The sequence below is a fragment of the Strongylocentrotus purpuratus genome, unplaced genomic scaffold (assembly GCF_000002235.5).
Source record: "Strongylocentrotus purpuratus isolate Spur 01 unplaced genomic scaffold, Spur_5.0 spur5_scaffold_7, whole genome shotgun sequence".
NCBI classification, from domain to species: domain Eukaryota; kingdom Metazoa; phylum Echinodermata; class Echinoidea; order Camarodonta; family Strongylocentrotidae; genus Strongylocentrotus; species Strongylocentrotus purpuratus.
Genome location: NW_022145613.1, coordinates 3,268,001 through 3,293,771, shown reverse-complemented (window position 1 = coordinate 3,293,771; position 25,771 = coordinate 3,268,001). Strand labels below are relative to the sequence as shown.

General features: G+C 36.8%; 2 protein-coding genes across 3 annotated transcripts; both read left to right on the top strand.

Annotated features, from left to right (window-relative positions):
* The first annotated feature begins 243 nt into the window (after positions 1-243).
* Positions 244-7,269, top strand: LOC582335 (vacuolar protein-sorting-associated protein 25). The gene is made up of 6 exons (XM_030974275.1): positions 244-373; positions 1,520-1,665; positions 2,059-2,112; positions 2,869-2,957; positions 4,305-4,380; positions 4,698-7,269. The coding sequence occupies exons 1-6, from the start codon at positions 324-326 to the stop codon at positions 4,808-4,810; spliced, it is 528 nt and encodes a 175-aa protein (XP_030830135.1). The 5' UTR covers positions 244-323; the 3' UTR covers positions 4,811-7,269.
* Positions 7,270-10,369: 3,100 nt separating this feature from the next.
* Positions 10,370-22,810, top strand: LOC115919941 (alsin-like). Of its 2 annotated transcripts, none has more exons than XM_030974675.1 (3): positions 10,370-10,815; positions 19,256-20,193; positions 22,094-22,810. In XM_030974675.1, exons 1-3 carry the CDS (start codon positions 10,805-10,807, stop codon positions 22,651-22,653), a joined length of 1,509 nt encoding a protein of 502 aa, XP_030830535.1. In that variant the 5' UTR covers positions 10,370-10,804; the 3' UTR covers positions 22,654-22,810. The 2 variants fall into 2 exon arrangements, with proteins under 2 accessions (XP_030830535.1, XP_030830534.1); XM_030974674.1 differs by having other exon boundaries at positions 19,256-20,205.
* The last annotated feature ends 2,961 nt before the right edge of the window (positions 22,811-25,771 follow it).

The window sequence follows — 25,771 nt, the reverse complement described above, 5'->3', positions numbered from 1 at the left end:
ATTATGTAATTTCTAGAAAAAATGCCAACCACATGATTTACAATGAGTCTAAATACATTGATTTGCCGAGTTTCTTCCTTTTATCAATACAGTAAAACAATGGGGGGAAAGACTGCGCGGATAGCAATCCGCACGGATCGTCCCTCGGACGATCCGTGCGAGTCACGGACGATCCGTGCGAGCAGAAAACCCGCATATTATGTCCGACGGACAAACGAAACTGGTAGGACAAACGGCGTGGTCACACCGGTCACATCGGTCACACCGGCCGCGCCTGGGTGCATGCACTGATCAGCTAGTGATTCGCATTTGAGTTTGGCGCAATGGGGAACTTTGAGTGGCCATGGCAGTATGAATTTCCACCATTTTTCTCGTAAGATTGATTCTTGTATTATGTCTTTCTCAAATTCGTAGTGAATTCTAATCATGCTTCTATGGTTCAGATTGTGCGAAGAACGAATAGTGAGATAGGTGAAGGATTCGTGTATTTGGGCGGTGAAACTGTTAACGGTCCCATGTGTTTAGCTTTGTGTTGTCTAGACTCTAGGCCTATATTTTGGTTGTATTCAAGCTAGCCTGAATCACACATAGCTGCTTTACTCTCTGGCTGTGTATTAAAAGCTGATTTCACTTAAAATCGGTACGTTAGTGACGATTGATGACACCTAAATAGCAGTAAAATATAATTTTGTTCAACTTTCTAAATCAAATTGTGAGTCCACTGTCAAACTTGCTGATCAGCCGCAGGCCGTATCGGCATGATACATCTGAATTTTATGAGTGTATTGACTATTCATGTATTCAAATGCTGCCTTTTAACACGTAGTGCGTGCATTAGTGCACAAAGAACTTTGCGCATTGGGCGCTGTAGGGCCGATCCGGTTGAGTGGCTACTAATTTAGGTGAGAGAGGGCCTTCTTAACTTAAGCGCAACTTAAGTTCAATGGCAATGTCACTAATTACGTCACACCACACAGAGATTTTGACATGTCATGCTTTAAACGGGTGACGCACTTCACACATGACTGACGCACACATGAAATTGCACACACATGAAATGGAAAAATCAACGAACATTTCATAATAAATTTCCAGTTTAAACCGAAAACGAAAATGAGAATTGTTAAAACTTGAAAAATAGTTACGTAAGACTTAAACTTAAGTGAAATACTTAACCTTTTAAGGATGCTGAAAAAAACTGTAACAAATAGAGGGTTTGACTGGAATATCACAATTTTGGTATCGAATAAACTAATAAAGCGAAAAATCGCACAATCATCTTATAACATTGAGTGAATGGAAGCCAGCGCACATAGAACTTTAGCTTACATTCAGCGCATGCGCAGAACGTTCATCCGATCTCAGCGAATTGCAACCTCATTTTACTAAATTGGCGCCGACAAGGGCCCTTCTTATTGGCTTATTGGGTATTTTAAGTCTTGTTAATTTGAATATTTCAAACACCTGCCCGTCATGCCTGTTCTATGGTAATTTATTACCTATTTTTTTTCTTCTTCAGATTGCAACCAAATTTGGAAACGAGGAAAAAGCAGCTACTAGCTTGGTGTGATCTCTTTTTAGCATTTCACAAACACCATAGAATATACACAGTAGATCTGAAGGAAGCAGCAAGCAGTGAATTATTTAACAATACAAAGCTCAACAGTATCCTTTCAAAAAATTTAAAATGATTGTAGAACAAAATATTGAATCTTTTCAATGATCTTTAGAATAAGTATATGTTTCTAGATTAAAAAAAACACTTATGTGCAGTTTGTATTTCTACTTTTTTTTCTTCCTTTATTTCCCTGTGCTTTAATATTATCATTATTATCATTATTGATATTATTATGATGATTATTATTATTATTATTATTGTCATCATCGTTCTTGTTATTATTTGAACAGATTGGTAGAACAGGCTCCATGCTTGACCAGGTAGCTGATGAAAAATGTATCTTTGTATCATGTTTATTTTGAGCCATTTTTGAGCTGGCTAAGCTGTTTTGTTGTTGTTGTTTTGTTTGTTTGTTTCATTCCTTAACCTTTTGACTTCAGGGAAGTTGTCAGGAGAAGGAATATTGTTAGTCTTGGAAGAATTAAGGCAGAAGGGTAAGTACTGATGAGATAGAACGTTCTTAAGGCACATTCAGAATTTCAAACATGACAGATAAGCATCATGTGGTGCAGTATATATATATATATATATTATTGATTCGTAATATATATATATATATATATATTTATTTATTTATAATGAGATTTGTAACTGTCCTGCACTTGATTTGTCTGTATCATTAGTTGGTATGTGTAAGGGCAATTATTGTTATTAAAAGAGCCTAGGTTTTTAATAATAATAATGATATTAAATTGTTTCTTTTATAGCACTTTATGAAATTATCAACTGATCAAAGTGCTTTACAAAACAAATACATCAATGAATTAAAACTAAACAAAAATATGATAAAAAATTTAATGCAATTAATTACAATGTAAAAAGGTGTGTTTTGAGATGTTTATTAAATACTTCAATTGACACACTACAGCGTAATTCACAAGGTAACCTATATCATTTAATATTTATTTTTGCCATGATTTGATGCATTATTTCAAAATCTTTAGGAAGTTCATTGCATCATATCTGAAAGCATCTTTATTGATTCGTAATGCGTAAAATATGACAATAACTTGACAAGAGATGGATCGTCTTGGCTACCTGGTAGGAACAATTTCCAAGAATGCTGAGAGCATGCAAATTGATAGTCAGGGTAGTGTTTGAGCACCTTGGGAGTATTTTATGTGGTGAAAGGCAGTTTACAATCAAAGCCAATATTTTTTAAAATTTCATATGACTATTTCTACCTGCAGGAAACATTGAATGGACAGATAAAGCCAAGACCAGATGTCTGGTAATGTGGAGGACACCTGAAGAATGGGGAAACCTCATTTATAAATGGGTTAGTATTCTATCTTTGATCATGAACAAAAAGACAGTGTTTTGTGGTATCAAACTTAACAATGCCTGATCCCATTTTGAATTTCAAGGAGAAAACTTAGCTAATATGAGAAGGAAATGTTGATACACATTGTTAGATTATTGACAGTTGAATCTGCCTACAGCACTGTAACATACATGCCAACCGTTCCGATTTTAACGGAACTGTTCCGTTTTTGAAGTTTTTATAGCCCTAAAAACAGAACGTTCCGATTTTGGGGAATTTGGCTTTCCATGCATAGCATTGATCCGATCGAGTGCTGAACGGATTGCATTGCGCAAGGTGCATGCAGCGTGCACTGATATGTACGTACAGTGCAGTGGCAGCGTGTTGCTGCGCGCCACGTGCACTCTGATATGTGTTTCCGTACGTAACATGTCCGTACGTAAATACTTGCGCTGGCAAATCTCATAAGTATAATTTCTATACGTTTGCATGCGCATATCAGCATGCATGCATTCGCTATCGCGGCTAGCGCACCGTATATGCATAGGGTCCCCATGCAAAGTACGTGTTTCGAGGTACCGTATACTTTGTGATTTGTGATTTGTCTCGGAAGAAAATCTGTCAAAATGAGCGGAACAGCAGCAAGACGAATTCAGAAGTACAAACAGGAATACAAGGAACGATTTCCCTTTATTAGAGCAAGCACAAAAGGGGAGGAATATGCATACTGCTTTTTTTTGTCGGCAAGATGTCTTGTTCTGCTGACATTGATTTTGACAACCTCATTTACATGTAGCTCAATGAGTTACAATAATTTTGGATTGTTGACTGTTGTCTGGAAAGTTGAATACCATTATTGCCAGTCTCATTTTATGCATAGATCTATGTCATGTATAATTATTTAAAAAGTAACTAGACTTAAATGCATCACTCTGCATGAGTGGCTAATTAAATCTATGTCTATTATCTGCTCTGCCTCTGCCAAGGATAAATTAAAATGTGGAATTCACTTCAATCACTTTTTTGTTTGGTATGACACAAAAATTACCCATAAACTTGGGTTGAATTTTAGGGGAAATGGTCCCTAAAATAGGCTCAGATTGAACCAGAGAGCATCTGGAAACCCAGAGCTTCCAGGGCCCTAAAGCGGGCCCTGGACCCCGGCTAAAAGGACTTCGCGCTCGTGATGTGCGTTTTGCGCACATAGTGTACAGATTTCTGATTTTCAAATGTTGGCATGTATGCTGTAAGGGCTAGAACTACTTTAAGTTGTTTTAAATTGTTTCTGTAAAACCATTTGATAAATATTCAGATCATGTAATTGAATCTTAGACATTTTTGTCTTATTTCAATTTTGTTCAGGCCGGCAATAGTGGAATGACCAACACTGTATGTACACTGTACGAGATTGCACAGGGAGAAGACACCACAAATGAAGGTATGTATGACTTTGAATGAATAAACAAGAGTTAAAAAAAAATGGGGGAAAAAATGAAATGAAATGAAATGAAATATGCTGACCTACACTGAAGCATATAACATCTTGTCTTCAAGCATATCTCCCCTCCCCCTCCCCATCCAACACCCCATCCCACTCCCCCTCCCAGATTGTTAGAACATTTCACTCGCTTTAATTTTTGAAATTTGAAATTTACCAACCAGACTTTGGTTTGATTAAGTTATTAGTTTTATATGTATATTTACTATTTATAGTGCATGAATAAAATATAATTTACCTTTGATTTTATCTTCCAGAGTTCCATGGACTAGAAGACTGGCTGCTGAAGAGATCATTGAAATGTCTAGAAAGAGGAAGGAAGGCAGAACTAATGGCCTTTGATGGGAATGAAGGAGTTAAATTCTTCTGAACATTGATTTCTTATAAAGCTATGTGAAGTCACTCATGAATAGCTAGAAGGGCATTAATGCCATTTAACTGTTTATGAGTTAATGCCCTTCTAGTTCTCAGCTGGAAAAAAAATCTCAGTGGGCATTTATGGACTGGAAGTGATGATTTGCTTTAAGCCTATCTACACTGGTTTGACCAGAAGGGATTAGACCTCTCTGCGTGGTCACTGGCAGGTGGTTATCTCATCAACTCAGCTCTCAACTAACATAAGAAAAGGGGACCATGGAGGATCAATGGGTTGTCTGTATAGAGGAAGCAAGTAGCTACAAGTAGTGTAGTCCTGCTTTAAAGACCTTATCCTATGAAAATGCAACTTTATATCCATAGAAAGCTGAATGAACCTAGAATACAAATATAAAGGAGTAACAAATATTTTCTCTTTCAGTGTTGCACTAAAGCAAATAAAAGCCTTCAAATTACAGGTTAATATGGGTTTGACGCAGTTACGGTGACGACATAACACGTCCACCCGATCGGCTCGCCTATATAGCTGAGGCCATGAGCCATGCTTAATTAATGCAAAGTCATTGTGAATATGCATACTCCACGATGTCATCAGGTCAATGTTTTTTTTTATGGTGAACAACTTCTGATTTTCCAAAGCTTCAGATTTTTTTTAAAGGGCTGTCATTGCTCTGACAAACCATAAAATAGCATATAACTGATCTTATTGTTATCTTTGGCTTATAAGCTTTCCATTGATATGTAATTCATCTATTGATACTTTCCCTTGCACTCCAGCTCAAGATATAATATGCTTTAATAGTATTTAATGCATTAAGCAAGGATGTTTTTGTTGTACAGTGTATATCTTTTTTGAAGGGGGGAGGGGGGGGGGGGTAGTATTTTAATTTTGGTCACCAAGCAATTTGTCTTTTACAAATCTCGTCAAATCAAATTAGTCTACACCCAGTTCATCTATCATTCGTTTGGTGTAATTTCTCATGTTGTGTCGTGTAACTTCAGTTCATCTCATGCCCATTGTGTGTGATACTTATTTTTCTATCATCTATGTGGGGCCTTGACGGGAAATGAATTATGTTGCTAGGAGACGATCCAAGACAGTCATTTGGGGCTTCCTTGTCTTACCTGAATAATATACAAACCATATAAAAGCGTTAGTAAAGAAATAATAGCCTTTTTGGTGATCTGACTAAATCATACTTAGACCACTTGGTAATTTGATAAAGTAGTAAAACCACATTGACAAATTGGGTGTAGCCGAATATATTTAGTAGGAATAGGCAGTGCACAATTTTTCAGATAATTTATATTCAGAATAAAAAACAAGAGATAGAAGAAGAAAAAACAGGAAAATTCATTTCACTTGTTGCATTGCATTACAATTTTTTATTTTTCTCTTTCTCGAAAGAAAAAGGGTTTATCAAGGGAACAACACAAGTTGAATCACAAACCTGTGATTTGACCTTGCTTATATTTTATACATTTTAAAAAAGAAAGAAAAGAACGATGGAATGTATAGCAGTAAAATCATGTGTTAGCAACTTGAAAATGAAACCTGAATTCTGAATAGAAATATCCTTGCCTATGATAACCAGTGTGGATTAATAGTATGCAGATTCATATCTTATATTAAACAAGGAGACAATTTATTATGAAAGTTGCGCATTAGTTTTGTCGCTCAAAGGAACTTCCACTATCTTACAATTTGCAATATTGAATGAAAATTGGAATAATGATTGATGATAATAAATAATGATGATTTTTATATGGCACATTTCAGGTACACTGTACAAGTAAGTGTTCAAAACATTAATTTTATTTACCCAGCATTGAACTTAGTTAAAAATATTCTCCTTGATGTATAATGAAAATTTTCCACTCCATGAGAGTATGCACATTAATTTAATTGGTCTAAAGAACTTCTTTGCCACTGTGGTGTATGTTCTGAAGAGTTTGTCATGTATTTTCATGGACAAGGCAAAGCTCTGTGCGGTAGTGAGGTAATACTTAAAGTATGGCTCATGCTTGCCAAGCATAGCAATAAGCACTATTCTGTCACCTAAGGTGGAAAAAGTTTGCCAAACATGCTATACTAATGGCTCAAGTTTGGATATTGAATTAGCGCCATCTCTTGTCTGTATTTGACAAATTTAGTAATGGAGAAAGAAAGATAACAAGTTTTTATCCAGTATTTCCACGGTATTAGTGACTCTTGTAAGTTTAAGAGTGATCAATAGATGGAAAAAGCGATTTACAGTTTCCTTTTTCTTTGTTATCTGTTCTATTTTCCCCCCAAAAAACATAGTGACTGGAGCAGGTAAAAATGGTTCTGAAAATACTTGTATTTTGGAGGGGAAAAGACTTTATTTTTCTTCATATGTTGAATGCGTTTTATTATTTTATGTAATATATATGAATAAATGTACATATTCTTTTAGTATGACTAAACAGCAACTGATTGGTATGTCAATTGTACTAATTCTGTGTCAAGACATTATATTTTTCTTATTTTTTCAGTGGCCTCTTCCATGAAAACATTCTTATTGAAAAGGAGCTCCTTGAAACAACCAGTCTGACTTTATATACCTTGGAAATATACCTTGGAAGTAGGCATTTAAAGTTAAAAACTTATTTGCCTCTCGTTGACATTCGGATGAAGAATCCATATTTTGGCACATGTTTAGTGGCGCTATACAGCAATTGACGAACATGGACAAGCGAAGGACTCCTCTGGGTCAAATTAATCTTTTCTTGACGACCAAAATTTCAACAAATTCGATTTAAAGCTGTTTAGTGACTTGCTCTCCACAACTACAGAGGAGAGGTTGTTCCATTCATTGATACACCTCTGTGAAAATGATCCATGTCTAAGCTTCGAGTAGACTTTCTTCTTAACGATCTTGTATCGATGGTCACGGGTTCTATTATCAGTTGGATGGTCAAAGAAGTGTGCTAGATCCAGTTCATCTAGGCCATGCATTATTTTGTATATCTGTATCATGTCTGCTCTATGGCGTCTGTAGGCAAGAGATGGTAAGTTGAGATATTTTAGTCTCTTCTCGTAACTCAAGTGTCGTAGCATGTGTATTTGGCGAGTTGCTCTACGCTGTACCTTTTCTATTTTCGTGCTGTCTTTTTTCAATACAGGATGCCACACCGTTGAGCAGTACTCGAGTCTTGGTCTTATAATTGATTTGTATAGATGTATAAAGCCCGTTTTGTCCAAATTAGAAAATGTCCGCTTGATAATCCCTAGCTTGCGATTTGCAGCAGCACATACTCCATCCACATGACGTGAAAACTTCAATTGCTGGTCAAAGGTTACCCCAAGGTCTGTTTCTACTTCAACGGCAGGAATAGGTGTATCTTCGTCTGATATGAAATAATCATAACAAGGATTTCTTCGACCATAGTGGATTACCTTGCACTTCTCTTAAATGGTAGTTGCCACTGATGGGACCATTTTGTGAGCTTTGTTAGATCTGCTTGTAGATTTTTGCTATCCAATGAAGGGTGAATTGGTGAGAAGATTTTGGTGTCATCTGCAAATAGTTTGACTTCAGATGCAGTGTTACATATAATATCTGGAATGTCATTAACATACAACAAGAACAGTGTCGGCCCCAGCACGCTTCCTTGAGCTACGCCGCTGACAACTTTTGATGCACTCGATGGGGTACCGTTTATGACTACCCGCTGAGTTCTTCCAGTCAGGAAAGACTTGATCCATCTATGCAGATTACCTGTTATACCGTAGGCCTCTACTTTTTTCAGAAGTCTAGCATGTGGGACACTGTCAAAGGCCTTGCTGTAATCCAAGTAGATACAGTCAATACTTCCCTTGTTGTCTAATTCCTTTGTCCAGGTTTCAGAAAATTTAGCAACTGTGTAGCACAAGATCTACTTCTTCTAAATCCGTACTGCTCCTCCGTGAACAGAGAGTTCTCATTCATATATTTGACAATTTCATCACGTACAATGGTCTCCATTAATTTGGAAAGAGAACTGGTTAGACTGACTGGACGATAATTTCCTGGTTTCTTTTTATCTCCTTTCTCACAAATAGGAGTCACATTGGCTTCTTTCCATGAGTCACATACCACGCCACTCGATATCGATTTGTTAAAAAGATGGGCAAGTGGCCGGGAAATGTCGTCCACTAATTCCTTCAGGATGCGATTGTGAATGTTTTCTGGTCCAACTTTTTAAACTTTTAAAGATTCACCTATTTGAAAACACGTACTCCTTTTGGTTTTTAGCACCATGCTTTATAATGACTTTTTATGCTTGATGTCCTGGCTTTATTTTTTGAAGATGTGGTAGGAGAGAGAGAGAGAGAGAGAGAGAGAAGAGAATGGGGAGAGGTGGAGAGAGAGAGAGAGAGAGACAGACGGACATAGCAAGGAGAGAGAAGGGGGGGGGGGGGTAGGATGAGAGAATGAGTGAGAGACAGGTACTGGTATTTTTAATATGAGAGTAAGTATCTATCAAGCATAAAGAGATCGGTAAAGATAAGCAATATTATAGAATAGATAGAAATTAAGGTAACTCAAGAAAGCAGAAAATCATTTTGCCATGAGTTTATGCATCATCTGAAATGTAGGCCTATATACATGCATAAAAAGGAATGTTACAGGGGGAAAATTGTTTTTAAAGAAAAAAGAGGAAGAAGGAAACTGCCTTTCCTACAGCTAGCTTTCGATAACATGATTTGAGATTTTAACAACAAAAAACACATAAGAAATAGATAAGAGTAATTGAGCAGGGCTAACTAAAATTTGGACTTCATTTGATGGTGAAGCTTCGAAAGTGTATATGTTATGCCCTTTACCCTGAAAATGAAAAACGCCAGGGCGGATAGTTAAATTATGGATTGAAGATTTTCAAAATGTTGAATCCTGGAAAATGTAATTTATACACTATGAACTTTACTAAGGGTGCAGCATTTAAGAAGTCCTGAAAAACATAAGGAATTAAGGCAGCAAAGGGATTCAGCTTTAGATAATTTTTATTTTATTAAACCTTTTAAAGGATCATTTCTGTTGCATGTTATACCCTCCCTTGTGGGTGCTATATCTTTGAGAAGGTAGAACCATAATTTTCCTTCCTATTCTCCCTTTTCTCTTTCTCTCTTTTGCCTTTTTGCTCCCCTTCAAGTGTCACCCAGGGCATGTGCCCCCTCGATCTACTCCCCTTGGATATGCCACTGCTCAATTTTTCCTAAATTTGGTTACAATCATTTTTCTTTGGGGTGGTATTGAACCTCCAGAACTCCTACTTCATAAAGCTCTGTTACATATACTACCACTGTGGCTCCATTTTATTTGAAATAACGATTGGGTGGCGGCACAGTAGGCCTATAAACACAAGGAAAACAAAACCACCCTCCGCCCCCCTCTAAAGAAATTTAAAAAAAAACTCTCAGCGCAGTACCGTACTCTATATTTTTTTCGCAGGAGAGATACCATAATCCGTATTATTTGTTGTTATTACTGTTCTGAGCTGAGAGAAGCTACCAGTACCACACCCGTGAAAGAGAAAGGCAATTTGGGGACTTTAATTTGAAGCTTAAGAGGTTGGGGTAGTTCTTCTTTCCCTTTTGAATGTCTGAAGTGATGGTTTTGTGTATTACCCGAGAAGAGGGATTCAATGCTGGAAACATTACATGGAATTGACAGACGGATCATCATCGGCACTGTATGTGCACTGTGAAGATTGGCACAGGCTCTCCTCTGCAGTGACTTTGCCCTGAACTTTGGCGTGAGAGATTTGGAGAACACCCGACCCTTCGCATTATCATCGAGTGCAGCTGCATGCAGCTACCGTACATCATATGTACATGTTGCTTAGCTACATGTACATTATGTTACTGTGACTGATCAGCTGATACTGAATGAGTTTACTAGGTCGAGAAGCTAGAAGCTAGTAGAACCCTTCAAATTGCTCTTCGTTCCTTCTCTTCAGCTCGCTGAATCACCAATTAAGCAACATGGATAGAGCGTACGTAGAATCTTTTTTTGTTGTTTCTCTTTTAAATTTTGTTTTAGACCTAGGTCTAGATCTACCTTAGATTCTAAATATTTTTGGATCAAAATTATATTTTTTTAAACTTTTGTTTATCATTTGACATTTCAAAAAGAAAAAAGAATCTGAATTCTGGTTATCTCAGTTGACATTAATGATTTGTGATACCTTTAAAAAAAAAATTTCTTTCTTTCAAATGATGAAGAATAACTTTTGTGGTGTGTTCAATTTATTGATGGAAAATAAGAAACATTTTTTCCCTTTGATTTATTTAGGTCTATCTTGCATGTAGACAGAAATAACCGCCTGGTATGGGGAATTCTTTAATAAAACTGACATTTGTCAACCTTCCCCATGCACAGACGGTACCCCTAACAGTTTGCAAATTGTGGCAATTTTAGCCATAATCTGTCGAAAAACTTTCTCCCGTTTTTCTTTATCTAGACAATAACAGTGTGATTTTTAAAAATATGATTGGAAAGAAAATAGATGTAATTTTAATATAACATCGAAAATCTTAGTATAACATAAAATATAACAACGAATACATAGGTCTACGGTAGCCATTTTTACTACAGACACTTTGATAACAATTTGATTTCCAGGTTTTTCCTTCAGATAATTCAGATGAATCTACAAACAATTTGATAAAAAGAAGCTTACAGGCAATTTTATGTTCTTTTTTTCAGTCTGCTTTTGTCGAACTGTTGAAATTAAAAATAATAATTAAGAATAGATAGATGTAATTTTATTTTAAAATTCCAATTGTTTACACTATAGCCTAGGAATTTAGGGAATTTAGGGATTGCAAATTGACATCAGTAAAACTCCATGGAAACAGTGAGCTACATTGTACAATGTACAAGTACAATGCATCTCTCAAAAGACAAAAAGCTGTGAAAATACACTAAATACAAAATGAGAGGAGAAGTATGAAAAAGTTACCTGCCGTCCCAAAAGATGTTGAAATTTCCTTCTAAATTACATGGCTTAGAGATTAAGAAATTAAAGGGCTATAATGATCTAATAAAAATATGACTTTGGCATTCATTCTATGATTGGCTTTCCTTCAAATTTCTTTATTATATCTACATGTATGCATGTGCTTGATGCTATTACATGTGTGCATGTACATGTGCAGTACATACTGTAAGCTTCATAAATTCTATTACATGTACCGGTACATGGCGCGTACTCAGGGGGGGGGGGTTTGGGGGGTTAAACCCCCCCCTTTGGAAATTTTTTGTGTGTAAACCCCCCTAAAAAAAACCTAAAACCCCCCCCCCCCCCCCCCCCCCACCCCCCCCCCCCCCCCCCCCCCCCCCCCCCCTTTGGATTTTTTTTTTTTTTTTTTTTTTTTTTTTTTTTTTTAATTATTAAAAAAAAAAAAAAAAAAAAAAAAAATATTCCCATGGCCGACCTAAAAAGGTGACCTTACCCCCCCCCAACGGAGCAAAATGTCAAATTTCCAAATTTCGAGACCAAAAAAAAAAAAAAAATGTGTCCTCTTACCCCCCCCCCCCCCGCTTATTCAGCGGCTGGCTGAGTCGTTGCGAAATTTCGGACCGATTTATAAATGTTAAAACCCCCCCCTTGAAAAAATCCTGCGTACGCGCCTGGTACCGGTACATGTACTTTGTAGTTACTAGAATACTCTGTTCTGGGTTTTTCAAACATACTGTACAAGTACATGTACATGTATATCCAAAAGTACAATTTTTCCCTCTGGAACAACTATTTGTAGGAGTACCAGATCGAAAATATTGTTTGTGAAGTACTTTACAAGTATATTGAGCATACATGTAGGGTTACACTGAGGTCAAGTCAAGCAGAGTTCCTGTTCATTTGTAGACATATACTATAATATAGTATTACTATAAGTGCAGTATTGCTTAGTGACTATTGCTTGAAATAAAGTAGACACTCTCACACTGTGTCATGGGTGACTGCATATTATGCCATAGACTTGGTGTGACTTGGTGTTAATGTGTCTACTTTATTTTAAGCAATACTGTACATGTACACTGTAGCTAGAGACTTCTGCAATTTTCTATTGTCTACTAGGATTTAGAAGGTAGTTACATGTAGTTCTGTGTTAATACTCAAAATTTATGAGCTACATGTATCACCCTCTAAGTCTAAGCTTGAAACAAATTATGTACATATATGTACAAGTACATACATGTATGTACTTGCTCTTGTAATGTATGATTTGTTAAATATTTTCAAAGTTTAATATGTTCATTGTACAACTTTACATGTACATACACCTGTACATGTATATGTATGTATCATGTATCCATGGGATGAAATCGTAAAAGTAAAGCATAAATTCAGGATGAAAAAGAATTTTGTGAGTTTTCAAACTTGTATCTCCCACTTTCAGTTCTGCAAAATATTGGAATAGACCACATCTAATTCAAATGTGAAATTAAGTACAACTGTGCAGTATGTCCAAATATTTAACAGTTGTAAATTTGAGGGAAAAATGTTTTGTACATATACATGTACAATATGTTCTTATTAGAGCTTTCTTTGTGCACATTGTATGCAGTGTAGGTTCATTTAGGATAAATTTTTATTTAGGCTGTTGTGAATGAATTGTAATTTGATCACCCAGCCACTCATTTATATACATCATGGGTTACACAGAGATGCCAACTGTTCCGTTTTTGCCGTATTTGTTCCGTTTTTTCGCTATGAATACGGCAGTACGTTTTTTGTATGTTTTGTTACGTTTTTTTATTTTTTTTAATTTTTTTTTAGTGATGTTTTTTTTTTTTTAGTGATGTTTTTCTTAATTTCTGATCATGGGCTTTGTGTCATAAGTGTATTATGCACCTACATCTTAAAACGATGCGCGCAGGATGGTGATACGGGCCCCAAACTGCGCACATTGCGAACAACCCACGTGTAATGTATGCACGTCGCGCTCCGATCCAGGTATGTATACGTGGTACTGCCTGGTTTTTTAAGCTCCTCGATTGGGCGATATGTTAAGTTGAGAGATTTTTTCAAAAATACTGTTTTTTGCTCTTAAGAATACTTTTTTTTGTTGAAGAAGGTTGGCATCTCTGGTTACATGCAATATTCAATCATCAAGTAGCAAAGTCCATAAAAAGTTGCCATACTGTTACAGGAGATTTTAGAAAAATATACTTGAGGGGTCAGAGGTTAATCTAACCTTTGTGAGGCTTGGCCATGAAGGTGGGCTGTTCTACAACGGTGAAGACATAATATGTGTTTACATGTATTATTGGCATTTATTGAACTAAATCAGAACTTAGAAGCCACTATTTTTGTAAGCTTGTGAGCATTTGAGTTTGCAGTCATACTTACATAAACTTACAAAAAGTAAATGGCCATTCAGAAAGCAATATTTGGTACATGTACTGTACATGTAGGCTTGCAATCTTGCAAGGCAGCAAGTAGCAAGTTAAATTCTAAAGTAACTAGTTAAGTGAATATAAATTATAGTTGCAGTTTTAGCTCTTTGATTAGTTTGAATAGATACTGAGGGGAAGGAGGGGGAAAATAGAAGAAGAAGAAGGAGAAAGAGGAGAAGGGGGAGAAGAAGAAGGAAAAGGAGAAGAAAGAAGAAGGAAAGGAGAAGAAAGAAGAAGAAGAAGAAGAAGAAGAAGAAGAAGAAGAAGAAGAAGAAGAAGGAGGAGAAGGGGGAGAAAAGAAGAAAAGGAGAAGAAAGAGGAGGAGGAAGGAGGAGGAGAAGAAGGAGAAGCAGGGGAGGAGGAGAAGAAGAAGAAGGAGGAAAAAGAGAAGAAAGAGGAGGAAGATGAGAAGTAGGAGGAGGAAGAGGAGAAGTAGTATGAAATAGAAGAAAACAGAGGAGAAGGAGAAGGAGGAGAAGGAGGAGGAGGAGGAGAAGTAGGGGAGGAAGAAGAGGAGGGGTAGTAGGAAATAGAAGAAGAAGAAGCAAGAAGAAGAAGAATGAGGAGGAGGAGGAAGAAAGATGCAATCATGTGGTGAATTATCATTCATGCTGTACAGTGTAAAAATGAGGCTGTAGTTACATGTACATTACATACATTTACATACTGTAATCGTAGAGCTATCTTTAATTCAAGATGAGTCATGGAGAGACGTGGATAGTGAATTTTTTTCCAATAGTGCCGCTCATAATTGAACATCAGTGTACAGGTTTATCAAAGACTTCCTGATGTTAAGCTAAAAGGATGCTAGCACACAAATCCCAATTCTCATTTTAAACAGTGTCAGATGGCCGGAAATGTCATGACATTAAGAACGTGTAGAGGTTTGCCCTTTTTATGCCTCCGTTACGAAGTAGCCGGAGGCATTATGTTTCGGGTTGTCCGTCCGTCCGTCCGTCCGTCCGTCCGTCCGTAAGTCTGTACGTACGTCTGTACGTACGTCCCGTTCTCGTGATCACGTTATCTGAAGAACGGATCAATGGATTCCTACCAAACTTTGGTCATATATGTATCTAGCAAAGTCGATGAACTGATTAGATTTTGGGGTCACGAGGTCAAAGGTCAAAGGTCACAGGGCTCATTATGTATGCAAAAACAGCTCGTGATCGCGTTATCTGAAGAACCGATGGATGGATTCCTGCCAAACTTTGGTCATGTATGTATCTTGTAGAGTCGATGAACTGATTAGATTTTGGGGTCACGAGGTCAAAGGTCAAAGGTCACAGGGCTCATTATGTATGCAAAACGGCTCGTGATCGCGTTATCTGAAGAACCGATAGATGGATTCCTGCCAAACTTTGGTCATGTATGTATCTTGCAGAGCCAATGAACTGATTAGATTTTGGGGTCACGAGGTCAAAGGTCAAAGGTCACAGGGCTCATTATGTATGCAAAAACAGCTTGTGATCGCGTTATCTCAAGAACCGATTGATGGATTCCTGCCAAACTTAGGTCATGTATGTTACTTGCAGAGCGATGAACTTATTAGATTTTGGGTAACGAGGTCAAAGGTCAAAGGTCACAGCGCCATTATGTATGCAAAAACAGCTTGTGATCGCGTTATCATTAGAACAGATTGATGGATTCCTGCCAAACTTAGATCATTTATGTATCTTGCAGAGCCAATGAACTGTGTAGATTCTTGGTTCATAAGGTCCAAGGTCATGGCTCATTATGTATGCAAAAATAGCTTGTGAACGCATTCTCATTAGAACTGACAGATGGATTACTATTTAACTCTGGATATCTTGCAGAGCAATGAGCTGAGTAGATATTAGGATCATGAGGTCAAAGTTCAAAGGGTCATATATGTATATGAGAAATTGTTTGTAATCACGATATTCTGAGAACCTGTTAATGGATTACAATTGAACTTGAATTTGAAAAATTTCTTCTGTTTTGGTTTGTAAAATTGCTCTATGACGGAGGCATCATTTTCGACTGCGCGCAGTCGAATTCCATCTAGTTGTATTGGTTACGGTTTCATATATTGTGCTAATTTTGTAACAAGTTATGGTTATGAGGTTTGCCCTTTTTGTATTGGTTACGGTTTCATATATTGTGCTAATTTTGTAACAAGTTATGGTTTTTGCACTACTCTGTTCAGCAATTTAAACATGCGTTATAAACGTGCCTTTTTAAGGGCATGAAGCTCTAGAGTTTTTGAAATTCCTGAACAATTTGTTTAGTGTCACACTGTGTGTTTGTTCACCTGTCGATTTGATGAACAAAGAATATTTTTTGTCCATTTTTATTTGCAAGTTAAAAATTGATTAGAAAGATTCATTGTATAATGGACATATTCATTTATGACTGAAATACCTGTCTGTCTTGATTTACCAAAAAATCCAGAGATCTAGAGATACCAGTTCCTGAATTCTGCTTTGATTGATTATGTTATCAGCATTTAAACCCAGCATAAATATACACAGTATCATATTAGATGTGTACAAGTCTGCAATGTTTGATGTATATATTAGATAATGGTATCAATTACAATCATCCATTACATTTACAACGTTGTTCAGAAATGGTCCATGAACCACATTTTGCTAATGGGACACTTCACAAGTAATGGAGGAAATACATCAGCTTACTTGCTATCTACTCCAGATATAGACTTTTAAAGATAAAGACCAGTTATGGTCATGTGATTGCATTGTGAAAGAAAAATTGTGGAATCGATCAGAAATGGTTGATCATCTACAGTAGCATATTTATTGGTGTGTACTGCAAGGTTCTGGAATCATCAAAATGATCAGAAATTTGGCCCAGTCTTCGTAAAGTTACAAGCACTGTACTCAGAAAGATGTATATGAGACTACGACACGTGCGTTTACCTCTCATATCCCAATAGATAAACTAATTTACCAAATATAATCAAATAGTAGGCGGTTTCCCAGCAAATTTTTTATCATCATGTATTACTCAAAACATATTCTTTCACGTGATTGGTAATAAGAGCTTCAATTTCAATTTTTGAAATTGGGGCATTTTCAATACTGGTCTTTACCTTTTAAACAGTTCATATTATTTTAGCCAACACAATGTTTTCTGACATACACCTGTACAAGTATTTACAATAATTGTAAATATAGGTTATATACAATAATAATGAAGGATTTACAGGTCTACACAAAAACATGCACTCCATGAAAGTGTACAGTACTGTTCAATCCTTCCATTGATGATGCACTACATGTTGAAGAGCTGGTACATGCTCCATATGGGAAATGGGTGTGTGCAATTTCACAGGTTGCACTGAGCAATGCTGCACAGCAAAGTGTGCAGAGTCTGCACACACTCAACAAGGCTCATTTCGCACTAAATGTACACCTAGGCCTACATAGGTATAAATGTACATGTCGTAGCATCACTTTATTTATGAATTTGATGTCCATTTTTTATTAGTTAATCTTGATTTCACGAAAGCTTTGAATGGTGAAATGATTTATCATATAATTAGGAAAAGAAAAGATTCCCTATAAATCACTGGGAGGAGCTAGTGATATACTGTATCTACATGTAGAATATACATGTACATTTAGCAAGCAAATTGATTACATTAACATATCAATAAAGTGTTTTGTAATACTAGAAAGACTTTGGGTGAGAATTTTTGTTACTAAAATCTGCAAATGATAGTAAAATCTAACATTGAATTTTGAAATAATGTTGGGTCTTGGTTTTACAAGCTTACTGGTATTATATTAATGTACCCTAAACTACCCTTTTTGATTAAAGCAAGAGTATGACATGATTGGGGTCTGGTTTGAATTTGGAGGTGTATTTTTGGAATTCATGAGTTCATGAAATATAATCTCCCTCAAACAAAAAAACCCAACATATGTGATTTGATGACGGTGTCTTCTTCCACGAGTCTTAGATGACGTGCTCTATGTACAGGAGCATGACTCACCCTCCATCTAGATGCACTGTGTAGATGGGGGTATGAAGTCACTCGTACGATGTCGTCACCATGATCGTCTTGACACATTAGTTCTACATGGCTGGCCTGTAATGCGTAATTCCTAATACTTACTCAGTAATGGTGTTGCAATTGGTCATTCCTTTTCCCATTTCGTCACATTACATAATTTACAACTCAATACTGTACAGTGCGCAATATGCAATGTAACTAAATATAATTTGCCAAAAATGAATACTGAATGTAATATTAAAACACACAAAAGATGCATGTAGAATTTAATTTTTTTTGTTTCAAGATTTTTCTCAAGTTTAGAGATTAAAACAAAATTAAGACAATGATTACATATCTAAAAAAAAACTGTAAGTACTTGATTTTTCAAATTGTGTTAAATAGGATTTACATGTACAGTACAGTATATACTCCTGATGTATTTGTTCTTATTTCAGAATTCAGATGAGTAATGAAAATGAAATGGCATTCTTTTCTTAGTACATCTAGACAGTTGGGAATTGTATTTCAATACTAATCGATATCATTCACACAAACAGTGGTGTGGGATGAGGCATGCAAAAATGAAATCAATATAAATCTATATTTATATTACTGTTGGAATAATGAGGAGTGAACTACATACTGTTCAGAGCAATATTGCTATGTACATGATCACATGCACATGTATTTGTAGTTATGAGACAAACATACACTGTAAATTGTAACATGTGTAAAATTTGGGGGTTCTGACTTTAAAGTATTCTTTATAAAATATACATTTACATGTACCTGTATGCTTTTATGCCTCATTATTTGTGAATTGATAAACAAGCCATAGAGAGTAAAGTTTGAATATGACAGAGGGGGGAATGATTCCTGTAAAAAGGAAGATTTATTATATTTTGCTTGTTTTGCATTGACGGATCTCGTACTTGTTGTTATGTAAAATGAGAAAAATAGCCTAAATATGAATGAAAGAATGGTCAGCAGGAAATAAATTCTGTGTACATTACTTGTTCCTAACATGTATCTTTTGTCTTTCTCACAGGGAAAAAGATGAGAAAGAGAGACCAGAAAAATCCCTGCAGGGTATGCCATACATGTGGAAGGGTTTCCTAAGCAACACCACACCATTCACCCATGATATCTTAAAGACAAAGAACATTATCAAGATCTCACTCGGGAGCAAGCATTGTGCATTTTTAACAAACCAGAGATCGGTGTATACATACGGTAATGGGGAATATGGTCAGCTTGGTCATAAGAAATTCACAGACGTTACAAAACAGCCTGTCCTTGTGCAGGAACTGAAGAGCGAGAATGTTGCAGATGTCGTCTGCGGAAACAACCACACAGGAGTGGTGTGCGAAGATGGGATCGTCTTTTGCTGGGGGGATTCCACCAACGGACAATGTGGGATTGGTGTCTCAGAGAAGGTCAATATTCCAACGCAAGTTCATATAAGTGATGCGGACTGTGACCCGGTGATCACGCAGCTTTCTTGCGGGGACTCCCACACCCTTGCAATGTCCACGCAAGGCGAGGTCTGGGCCTGGGGTACTGGTCCACAGCTAGGACTCTCAACCGGTTCCACCCCAGTGTTATCCCCAAAGAAGGTCAGTGCCCTCATGGGCCGGAAAGTACTCCAAATGGCCTGCGGAGGCACCATGAGTCTTGTGCTCGTCCAAAGACTGAAATCGATGCGGTCGCCTGGCAACAAGTCCAACGAGCCTGAGGAGGAAGGGTCTGGATCTAGCCTAACCTGCCAGGACACTGTCTACACAATGCATGATGAAGGTGACACTGTTATCATATCAGACAACTCCTTGTTGTGTCCTGATTCCGGGGGCACCACATCTAGGAGTAGGAGTATATCACCTGATAGCATTGATGTGGCAGCCATACATGCGCAGCAGGCAGAGTGGGCGGCTGCAACAGAGGCAGTGGATAAGAAACGAAGAGAGAGAGGATCAACCTCTTCACAAGGTAGTAGTGAAGGTATGCATGACCCCTCCTTACTAACCCACTAACTTCCTGTAGATCACCAGATCATACAGTGCTGTAAGTTGTAGTTTGATACAAGGTCATGTAGTTGTAGTTGTGACCCAATCCATGTTTAGTCTGTCATGAAGAGAGTAAATCAGTGGGCATTTTAAAGAGTGAAAGTGAATTCTCACAACATACAGTAATAGGTCCAGGATATCTTTCAAGATCCTTAAAAAAATGAGGACAAAGGAAAGATCTAATATGCTGTTGAAACATGTACCATAAGATGTAGGGCATATAAAGTTACTCCTGGGTATGTGAACTGGCAACTTTTCATACTCTGATTATTAATGTAAATTAGTTTTATAGCCTTCCTTTGTAGGCCATGTAAAGTAGAATTAGACCATTTTTCATTATAGTATGTTAAACCCCTGAAATCCCAAACTTCCACCCGTGTGGCACAACTTTGTAAGAATTAATGATACACACCTGTATGAATTTTACATTTGTTCTATTTAAAATGAACTTGAACTGAATTCAGTAAATGAAGTACATGTATATTTATATACATTTAGATGAATACTTTCACTGGCTTTAGGCTTGTACACTGTAGATGCAGAGTAAAGCAGCTATATGTAAGGATACAATTTGTTTGATAAAATCTAACCGTACTAACAAGGCCATGAAATGCTATGAAGAATTTTTACTGCATGGTTTGAGCACTAGGTAGATTTATATTTTTTACATCTACATGTACATGTAGGGTACCATTAAAATAATTGACCAAAGTAATATTCTACTAAAACATGTAATGTACAAAGAAACTTTGTCCTGCTAAGGTGAATACTAATCTGTATGTGAGCTTTCTCATTTGTTTTATGTCATTTTGGACGAGTATCATAGAAGAAATGTCCTCTGAAAAGAAGAACGTTTCTTTCAAAATTCAATTGCACGACCAGACATCAAGGTTCCTTATCTTTAAAACATTTTATCAGAACATGAAAAGAAACGTTAGCAATTCAGAAACATTCAGGTGCAGATATTTTTACTTTGAAGAAAAAATTCTGCCTTCTAAAAGTTCTAGTGGGGTTATACATGTACTGTATGTACTTTACAGCATGTGGAATGTCTTGACACTGCTCTTTAGGAAGCTTTAGATTTATATGCATCTTGTGGAAGCATGCTGAACATTTTTTAATGGATGACTGCTATGCAATAATTACATGAAGGCTTCACACATGGACACTGAGAGAGACACTAAGAGATAGAGAATGAGAGACAGAGTTAAAGAGAAAGAAGCAGAGAGAGAGAGAGAGAGAGAGAGAGAAAGTGTGTGTGTGTGTGTGTATGTGTGGGGGGGGGCTGGGGTAAAGAAAGCAAGCATGATGGCATATTGCATTTTGTTAAAGTTATCATGTAATTAATTAGCTACTTTTCCAAACTTTGTGAGAGGTTTCTAGAGCTGCCAACTAGTACGGATTTCCCGTAATTGGTACAGAAATTAACGGTCATTACGGAATGCTGTCTAAAAATTACAGATTTAAAAAAATAAAAATAAATATGATTTATCCGACTGACATGCGAAAGAGTCCTACATACATGTACCCCAAGACGAACATGTACATGCATGAAGTAATATTAAAATTTAAAGCAATTTATGTACACATGTACATGCTTGAAAAGACATACCTAAACCGTGTCTCCTTATAGAATCAAAACATATTCCAATAATCACAAAAATAAACCCCTTTCTATTCTGAATCTGATATTTCATTTCATTTCCCTTCTTTCTCTTCTGGTTTTATATATACCTTAAAATACAAAAAATATATTTCAAAGTAGAAACAAAATAATTATTGAAAATAGTGCCAGGCATTTTGACTTCTTTTCTGCTTTGCAGGTACCTATACTTTGGAAGACTCGAGCGGTAATTTGAAGAGAATCAAAGAAGAAGCAAGTGAGCAGAGTGGTAGCCAACCCAACGGTGTCGCCAAGAATGGCATTGATGGAGGATGCGCAGAGGAAGATGAAGATGATGTCTTTACAACTTCTAAGGGCACGAAAGAACTTCTGGCAGAGCAGTTGAAGCCTCTCAATATACAAGGGAGTCCAGCGCAAGGTGTCGCCCCTCAGCAGCGACCCGGTCCCAGTACCCGTATCCTGGCCTCGCTGCCGCAGTCTGTGGCCCTCCGACTGGAGAAGATCATGATGCCCCGGACCAGCCTGACGGAGACTATCTCTCGGGCTAGCAGTGATAACTCCATCTGCGAGACAGAGCTGATCATCAGGGATAAGGATGCTCAGGCCCTGGAGTCTAGCTGTAACCTGCCTGATCGGAAGCTACGGACGATGTCCCCTCTGATGGGTGGGTTGGATGATCTGGTCTATCAGACAGAGGTCTGGAGCTTTGGGAAAGGCACCATGGGACAGCTGGGTCAGGGAGATACACTTGACAAGTAAGTTGTGTACAGCCATAGAGGCAAGAAGTAGGGGTGCTATAATTTGTGTACATGTCTCGGCTTATTGTAGCTCACGATATGACTGTTTAAGAATTTTAAAAAAGAGAGCGGAAGTGAGGAAGAGAGAGGATGATAGAAAGAAGAGATAGAATGATGGAAAAAGAGAGAAAGAGAGAGGATGATAGAAAGAAGAGAGAAAGAGAGAGAATGATAGAAAGAAGAGAGAGAGAGAGAGAGAGAGAGAGAGAAAGAAAGAAAGAGAAGATAGAGAATGAAAAATACAAAATGGGGAAAGATAGAAAAGAGAGAAAAAATAAAATGCTATGGAGCTACAAATTGTATACACAGCCGTACAACACACCTGCCTGTCTGTAATGTATACTTCCCGTACAAATAGTTTACTGCATGAAACAGGTAAATGCATTTGATTAAATGTCAGAAAGGGTACAGGATGACATTAAATTGACACTCAAAAGGGGGAGATGAAATACATACATGTACATGTATAATGGCATTTGAAGATCTAACTAAGATGTAGAACAATTATTTTGAGATAAAAAAGAAAATTAAAAGAATAAATTTGTATCAGCATCAAATATTTCTTATCATATTTGTAATGCAATAGTATGTCACTTTAAGAATTTAGTGATAGAGGCTGAAGAATTATGGTAGTACAATGTTTAAAAAAAGTATACAACATTTAATGCATGTACATGTATGTTTAACAGTATAGGACACCTGTATCCATACATACATGTACATGTATTCAAGTTACTGCGCTTCATTCAAAAGCATATGGTGAGCCCATAGGAGTCTCAAATAACACACATTATTAATCTAGGGATAGGGTAGTGGGCAGTAAATTGAGTGGTACAGACACGTCGCCTGATATTACTAGTGTTATAAAGGTTAGGGAGTCTACAGACCAATTTATGCCAAACTGAGGCATGCCCCTAGGGAGATCGCACCATTTTGTCTCGCCTTCGCATTTATAAACAGACAGAAGGAAGGACTTGAAGTCTTGAATGCATAACCACATCAAATATGGAGTCATTCCCATGGTCTATTATACTAGTACTCAGTACTTTTTCTGTTGAGTTTTAGCAATATGTTCATTTGAAGAAAAAACAAAAAGGCATTTCAAAGACTACAATGTACTGTGATGTACATGTACCTGTATGCATTGTACTACTTGTAAAATATGTATGGTGTAAACAGAACTCCTGAACAGAATCCTTTTGATACTGCTATTTTTTCTCTCCTGTTCCAAAGGTTAATTAAAACTCATGAATGTGAAAGGGCAGACAACAAATAATCTTATTCACTTCTACAGATAAGAAACTTCTTTTTTCAACATTCACCTTTTCAAGCCATTGAGAAGCATTTTTTAAACTAGGATTTTTGAATTTCATGGTTTATAAGATGGATTTTATTTTAGTGTACAAGTAGCATCTGTTTTGATCATAATTGTTTCATTTTCACTTAATTTAGCTTAATATATTCAGAAATTTGTTATTGATATTTGTACTTTGCATGTGGTCATTGGACACAGTTCATGTTGTTGATTAACGCCAATGGTTAAAATGTGTGTATCCATGAACAAGATATAGCAACAGTGTGGATATAAATTATAATAAGTGACACATGTGGTCACTTAAAGTGTGCAGTAGCCCCTATGTGGATTATTTACTGCAATAGGGGTCATATGTTCACCCTGGCAGGAAGGGGTGGTGATCTTAATCGGCTTAAAATGGCTAACATGTGTAGCTGCAAGAGAGAAATATTAAGTTTAATTTCAGTCATCTCATTACATGAAGCACATGTTTTCATCTCCTTACATGTATATTCCTTGAATTTCTGATTTTTTTTTGTTCTACAGATATAGAAAATGTATACATGTAGGCCAAAATTAATGATTGCACAATTCTTCAGAATTTTTTCTGCTTTGAAAATATCTTTTCTTTTAATACATTATCTGTTTTTGGGGGGGGGGGGAGCTCTTATGTTAATGCCACTACTTTTCACACACTCTCATTCTCCTCCCTCCCTACGAGACAGATGTTCGTTCGTCCTTCAAACAATACCCAACCCATTCATCACTCTTGTGTGTAAACACATGGGATTGCATATGGAGACGGGTAATATTCATCAAAGATGCGGTTGGATAGGATTTGTCTGGAAATGTTTAGACTTTAGAGGAGACATAGATAATGAGCTTTTTAAAGGGAATACTCAAAATAATCCTCGGAAATCAGTGATTTGTTTGTATTTTATACATTTACATGTAATTTGTGAGGTCTGTGACGAGTGCATGTTTTGCATATATCTACGAGTACCACCTACACATGTACGATCTCGATTGTTCATAAATAATTTGACTACTGTGCATTTGCACTCTGTGAAAGGGATTATCAGCAGTTTCTCAATCTCTTGAAAACCCTTCATTTGCAGACATTTATATCAAGTGCAGTCAGATGAAAATTGAAATGTAATCGGAGCTATGCCAAATGGGAACGTTAGACATCAAAGATACAATCTGAAACATATCAAATGAGTTCATTCATTGTGTTTGACATGCAGGAAGTTTGCAGGGATCTTTGGTAATTGAATCTATTGGTCAAATTGATCAAATTACAATCCTGGAGCACTACTCTTTGCTTTTTAAAATGTAATGGCATTACAACGAAATTTTCATATACCGGTAACGATATAAATGCCGATGCTAATTAGAATATAAATCTAAAGGGTAGAATGCAGGCGATGGTAGAAGAAAAGATGTACATGTACAAGAGGGGGGGGGGGGGAATTTAGACATGTATAATAAAAGATACACATATAAATGGAGAAAGGAAGAGAAAGAGAGAGAAAGAGAAAGAGAAAGAGATATATATGTACAGGGGTGTATATAGAGATAGAGCGAGAATGTTTCGCACCATGTATACATGTACATGTACAATGTACATGAAATAATCTGCCAGTCTTCTTGATTCAAGTCAGTTATTCTCCTTCAACAGTAAAAGCAAGCATTAATTAGATAATGAAATTCTTGTACTTCCAAATGTTATGACCGATACAACACTGCAACTCAAGTGAAATGTTTTAATGCCAAAAGCCAGGCA

Bases quoted from the DNA above. Each gene is read 5' to 3' on its own strand.
- LOC582335 (XM_030974275.1), top strand. From the start codon at position 324: ATGGGGAACTTTGAGTGGCCATGGCAGTATGAATTTCCACCATTTTTC. The intron at 374-1,519 runs GTAAGATTGATT...TTTCTTCTTCAG, and splicing joins GAATTTCCACCATTTTTCTC to ATTGCAACCAAATTTGGAAA. The intron at 4,381-4,697 runs GTATGTATGACT...TTTATCTTCCAG, and splicing joins AGAAGACACCACAAATGAAG to AGTTCCATGGACTAGAAGAC.
- LOC115919941 (XM_030974674.1), top strand. The intron at 20,206-22,093 runs GTATGCATGACC...TCTGCTTTGCAG, and splicing joins TTCACAAGGTAGTAGTGAAG to GTACCTATACTTTGGAAGAC.